The sequence below is a fragment of the Bidens hawaiensis genome, unplaced genomic scaffold (genome assembly GCF_021521415.1).
Source record: "Bidens hawaiensis isolate Kalapana, Puna unplaced genomic scaffold, B.hawaiensis_p1.1 tig00028250_1, whole genome shotgun sequence".
Classification (NCBI taxonomy): domain Eukaryota; kingdom Viridiplantae; phylum Streptophyta; class Magnoliopsida; order Asterales; family Asteraceae; genus Bidens; species Bidens hawaiensis.
The window spans coordinates 1-5,923 of record NW_027494601.1 but is presented as its reverse complement, the minus strand read 5'-3'; the positions used below and the strand labels follow the sequence as shown (position 1 = coordinate 5,923).

At 33.3% G+C, this 5,923-nt stretch overlaps 1 protein-coding gene and 1 long non-coding RNA gene across 2 annotated transcripts; one reads left to right on the top strand and one right to left on the bottom strand.

Moving 5' to 3' along the window:
• Positions 1–457: 457 nt before the first annotated feature.
• On the bottom strand, positions 458–1,034 carry LOC143576648 (uncharacterized). Its single transcript, XR_013142979.1, has 3 exons — positions 1,006–1,034; positions 854–906; positions 458–670 (listed from the first exon to the last, which is right to left on the bottom strand). It is a non-coding gene; the product is annotated as an uncharacterized LOC143576648 (long non-coding RNA).
• Positions 1,035–2,411: 1,377 nt separating this feature from the next.
• Positions 2,412–5,911, top strand: LOC143576634 (uncharacterized; the record flags this gene model as incomplete). The annotated part of the gene is made up of 6 exons (XM_077060679.1): positions 2,412–2,520; positions 3,110–3,258; positions 4,061–4,242; positions 4,359–4,799; positions 5,457–5,555; positions 5,644–5,911. Coding segments are annotated over exons 2-6 (1,123 nt in total), but the record flags the coding sequence as incomplete, so codon positions are not given.
• Between the last annotated feature and the right edge of the window lie 12 nt (positions 5,912–5,923).

The following is a 5,923-nucleotide window of genomic DNA, read 5'->3' as shown; positions in this document are numbered from 1 at the left end:
CAACATGATATTCATATTAAAGATACAAAAACGATTGTTATTACGGTAAAAAAAATTTAAAAAAAAATGACGTATGAAAAAGTTATAGACGTATGAAAAAATTATTGACGTTTTAAAATTATGAAGGAATTGACATGTGCCTTGCATGCAGAGAGAGAAAATTATCATAAATGAGTTATTACATTTTCAACAATTTTTATTATTAATCTTAAACATCCAAATTTAAGATAAACTGATTAAATTTTTCTCAAAATTCTCATTTTTGTTTTAATTTGTATTTTAACTAGTAACTTGACCCGCCGCGATGCGGCGGTGTTTTGATGACGATTAACAAAACTAACGAACTGTAGATCTTGAAACAATAAACATAAACTCCTTTCCATTGTCAAACTTTACAAAAGATGTATGCTTACCTATGTTAGTTGCTTAGTGACATTTGCAGCACCTTTACTTTCGCTTATCCCTGCCAATTTTACAAACGATTGAACTGCCATCTTTACATGACCTTGAGCTCATTTGTCTCACATTTTAATGTCAGATTTGACTTTAGAGTTGAGTTGTTTTGACCAAATGAAATGTCCTCAAAAGTGGCCTATTTTGGCTTATTATTGCCTCATATGGTAGCTTTTAGGCTAATGGCTTCTTCTACATCTTCCATAGTTTTCATGATCTGGAAAAACAATGTAAATTTATTATAGGCTTATGTTTGAGCAAATTGTAAATTTATTATAGGCTTAATGTGATATGTAAAAGAATATGACCCACAATGAGAAAATAGTAAAGGCCCAGCGTAAGGGTGTTGATCAAATTTCAAAAACCAAGTGTAAGGTTAAAACTAAAAAACATATATTACCCCGCCCAAAAACTCCGGCTATGAGGCAGTTTGTTCTTCGCATACTTCAATGCCTTCAAGACTCATTTGAGATGGTAGAAACACAAATCATAAGTACAAAAAACAGTTTCATATATATATATATATATGGTAGTATTACGGTGGGTGAAGACCTCAATGACTGTTGCTATGCATGTGAAGCATATAACAAATAACCTTTTTACATTTTGATTCTGCCTAATTTACTATTTTTCGACCGATGCACACCTCTCCAACACAATAGGTTCAAAAAAATAAGTTAAGCCCGTTTGTCACGGGTTGTTTCTGGTCATGGAAGCCTGCTAGATTGCCCGGTTCAAGTCAGGATTTTTAGAGAATTGGGTTGGGTCAGTTTCAATATATGTGTAAGTGTCCATCTTTATTAGATCTTTAACCAAACGCTCAGACCCGTTACAGACCTAAATGTAACTTTATAGTTGTATACATTTCGAGGTTTCAATAGTAATGTCCACAAACAATTTTTTGTAAACCACAAACTTCATTTAATGTTAAATTATATATAAAGTTGTCTAATTAACAATACGATTCAATGTTACCTAAATTTTGAGACATCTAGATAAGTTTTAATGCAAAGTCACATGCTTAGAATTATTTCTTATTTAGGAGCATACATGTCTATGTATTTTTTGATGTTTGTTGAGGTTGGGCTGACAATTATTGCCTCAAATAGTTTTGATTTGATTGCAGCTGTTTGTTTTACACCTGTGAAGGTGTATTTTTTTTATTTGTTAGTAATAATACTAATAACAATATAAATAATAACACACACAAATATAAGGCACTTAAAGTCCTATCTAGTATTGAATCTTACCAAAAGATGTTTTCCCAATTGCTGATATTTACGGAGAAAAATTTGCAAACATGACTTTAACTTGTGCAAATAGGCAACTATAATCAAACAGAAGTTCAAAAAATCAAAAGGTAAAGATGAATTGAAATGCAACATTGCTGAATAAAAACTTCCATTAACATCTAATGTTATTTAACACTAAAACAAATTTGGGGATAAAATTAGGGTTACCTTTGATTTTGAGATAGTGAAAAACTGAGTCATGTTCACCTTCTTCACAATCTGTGTGTTTTGTAGCCGAAACCACAATTAGCTCAGCAATTGTGAGCGCTCGGGCTAACAAACACAACGTTAGGTTAAAACAAAGATGATTTTCCCCAATTAACAAAAAATCCCAAAACCCTAAATCATGATACATAAGTTAAATTCGATATCAGAAAAGTTCTAACGAAAGAGGAAATCACTATCAGACAATTAGTATGAGATTAGAAGAAGGTATTTTTGGTGAGAAAGAGAGAGCAGAAGGTATTTTTGGTGACAAAGGAACGGGAGGGACACATGGGTGTGATAGAGAGGCGGTGAATAACGTGGAGTGGTATACATGTTTGAATGCAGGATGTACAACCTATTATGCACAAAGATCTTTACAAATGTAATATATATATATATATAATAATTAATATTTCTTCACTTTATAATAAATATTAGTACTCATTTCCTGATGGCTTGGCTTGCGTACGATCCTTAACAACATCACAATGCCGATCATATAAACTTAGTTTTAGTTTTAGTTTTAGTTAACCACACGTTCTCCTTTCACAGTGATTCAATTGCATAGGTTCTTTCTCTTCCCCACATGATTTCAACAAATGGGTTTTGATTTTTGGGGTTTATATGGTTTTAATCACTTTAAAATTTTCATTTTTGGGGGTTTTAGGGTTTTAATTTGAAGGGTTTTTCTGGGGTTTTGTTTACTTGTGGAGTGTGTTATTATTGTTATGAGTTTATGTTGTGATCAGCAAGAATTTGATTTTTCAAGAAACCAACGTTAGGGTTTCATTTTAACCTTGAATTGATGCTTAAATTGATATAGATAAATATACATATATACACATACACACACACTCACTAAATTATATATATAGGTTTTTAAAGTTAGCTATTAATTTTCAAGTACTTCAAAGATTTTTACCAATTTTGACTCTTTTTGACTAGTTTTTGACCAATTTTAATGCATTTTTTGTTTTATGTTTTGTGTATCTATTTTTTGAGTGAGATTGTGGTGCTTCTTACACAGATTAAATCGGTTGCAACATGTTAAAAAGGCTTAATAAACTATGTCAATTTTATATGTGCACAAAAGCTTGTTTTGACTCTCAAAAGTCAAACCAACATTTTATACTTATGTTTACATTTTATATTCTTAGTAACTTGAGATCGAAGATGGGGGCAAAAAAGAAAGAGTCAAATTACGCTTGGTCAACGAATCGAAATTTAGGGAAAAATCAACTTGGCAGTGTAATTTTTGGTGTGACAAATCTCACAATCAACGAATGCCTTTCTAAGCAACTCTTTGGTTAGTCCTGTAATTATTATTTTAGTAATAATTTATTTTGTATGAAACAATTTACTTTAGTAATAATTAGTTTTGGGTTGAAGCTGTGAGCACGTCTAGCTAAAGGGGTCGTGTTCGTGTCAACCCGGCAGGTTTGTGGGTTGACCATTTTAACCCACCCTTTAGTTTATTTCTTTAGTTGTCTAAAATGTCATCCGTATAATAATGTAAGCATTAGTGTATTTCTTATGCCAAAGTATCAGTTTCGGGTCGAGCCCGCAAACACGTAACGCTAAAAGGGTCGTGTTATCTGACGGGCTTGCTAGTCGAAGCGTTCGTTATTTCATTATTTTTTTAAAATGTTTTCATATAATAACTTAAGCTAATAGTGTATTTCCTATGCCAAAATTTATTTATTTTTAAAATAATATGGCATATTCTGAACATAATTGCTTCAAAACAAGAATGTAAATTTAGAATTTTAATGGGATCCGTTTGTGTCAATCCGCGAATACACATGTCGTGTTCGGGTTCATACGCGTGACACGAGTTTTAGGTACGTGGTTGACCACGAACACAACCCGTTTAGCAGCCCTATTTATAACGAATTAAAACTTTTAGATAAAGTTGTTTTACGTCAATTCAGCCACGAACACAACCTGTTAGCAGCCCTAATTATAACAAATAAAAACTTTGGATAAATTTGTTTTGACTTGTATTCAAAATGACCCATTTGAACCATTATGACCCATTAACCCCATCCCCTTCTCTCTCAAGGAAATGACAATTTCGAATTTTTAAGTATTGCTTGAAATTGTATCAGGTTTACCAAAGGAGCACCTTCAATATGTTGAAAAAATTGGTCCCGGTTTGCCATTGTTTCTATTCAACTACACGGATAAAAAACTGCACGGTGTTTTTGAAGCCGCCAGCAATGGCCAAAAAAATATAGACCCATACGCATGGACTAGTGAAGGCAAACAAAAAACACCTTTTGCTGCTCAGGTATCTTGATGCTTCTTTTACTCTTCATTCAAGTTTTGAGTTTTGAATGTCTTTTAAAGTTGCAATAATCATACTCAAAATTATTCAAACACTAAGAAGTTATTATTATTATTTAGGTTCAAGTACGTGTACGGTCACCACGCCAACCACTAACCGAGGATCAGTTTAAACCCGCAATTATGGACAATTATTATAATCGAACCCATTTCTGGTTTGAGTTAGATCACGCTCAAACAAACAGATTATTATCTTTGTTTTCCACTCAACCTGTTGTTGCTTCACTTTTCACAACTAATTTCCAATTTGTACCTAAAAGAGTGGAAAGTGGGCCTAAAGAGAAAAAAGTGAGTAGCGGTTTCAGTGGCAAGAATGTACTACATTCGGATACAGTAGGGAAAGAAGATGAAATGGGAAATGTGAACATGAAGCTTAAAGGACCCGCGTTAGACCGCAAATTCTTTGACCCGTTTACTGGAGGCCCGTTTGCTGCAGCCAGTGAAGATGATACGACTGTCGGAGCCAATACTTCTTCAGTGGAAGATTCTGTTATAGCTCAGGTCTTTATTTGCAAGTGGTTTATTTAGAAATGGCTACTGCTTGGGTTGACTTAACACTCGTCGTTAGGGCTGTAAACCAGCCGAGTCGAGCCAAGTTGACTTGGGCTCTGCTTAATGAGCTGTAATGTTGAGCCTGTGCTTGGCTCGTAAAAAGCTCATTTAAAAAAAAGTTAGATTTATATTTTTACACCTATTGATGTATGTAAAAAGAGAAAATAATATTTTTTGCATACACGTAATTCATAATTAATAAATTACAAAACTATAATTTATATATATTCAAATTTGGGTTATATTTTTTAATATATTAAAATATGGGATTTAAATTAGACGAAGCAAGCTTACCTTGGCTCGGGCTCAGCTAGGCTCTTTTACAGACGGGCCTATTTTGAGCGAGTTGTAAGCTTTTTGAACAATGCTTACGAAATTCAAGATTTTTCTACAAGAATTAGTGTGTGAATATGATCACAAAAAGAATACTATTTTAATGATTAATAACAGTCTAATTGTTCTTAATACGGAAATTTAGGAGCTTTCATAAATTACAAGTACATTTTGGGCAGCTTCCGACCCGTTAACTCTTTCTGTTATTTATATTTCTCGTTATCTATAAGTATCATGTAATTTTTCTAAACATCACTCTGTGGATATTATTAGTTGGCCCAGAAGGTGGAATATCTGATGGCGTTTACAGCCGAGCAAGCTAACAGAATTGAATGTTTGGAACAGAATATCATTTTCTTGAACCAGCATCTGGTATTCTTAATAGCTCACATAAATCTGATGATTTCCTTTTTATCAACTAAATTATTTTCTTTAATATTTTCTCATGTTTAAATATCAGGCTGATGCACAAAACGAGAACAGGCATCTAAAAGACCGCTGTATGATGTTAGAAAGTAAAGTGGGCCCCTCTGAGGCAAATCATGGTCCACCTAATATCAGTTCAGATGATTCACCTGATGTTGGTTTGGATAAATCATCTAACGAGTGCCCTGCGGATGATTCACCTGATATAAATTTGGACAGTTGTGATGACTTGATATATCTAGTTGGTGGTTACGATGGCATATCATGGTTTTCGTCACTCGATGCGTATTCACCTTCAAAGAGTTATATTAAAT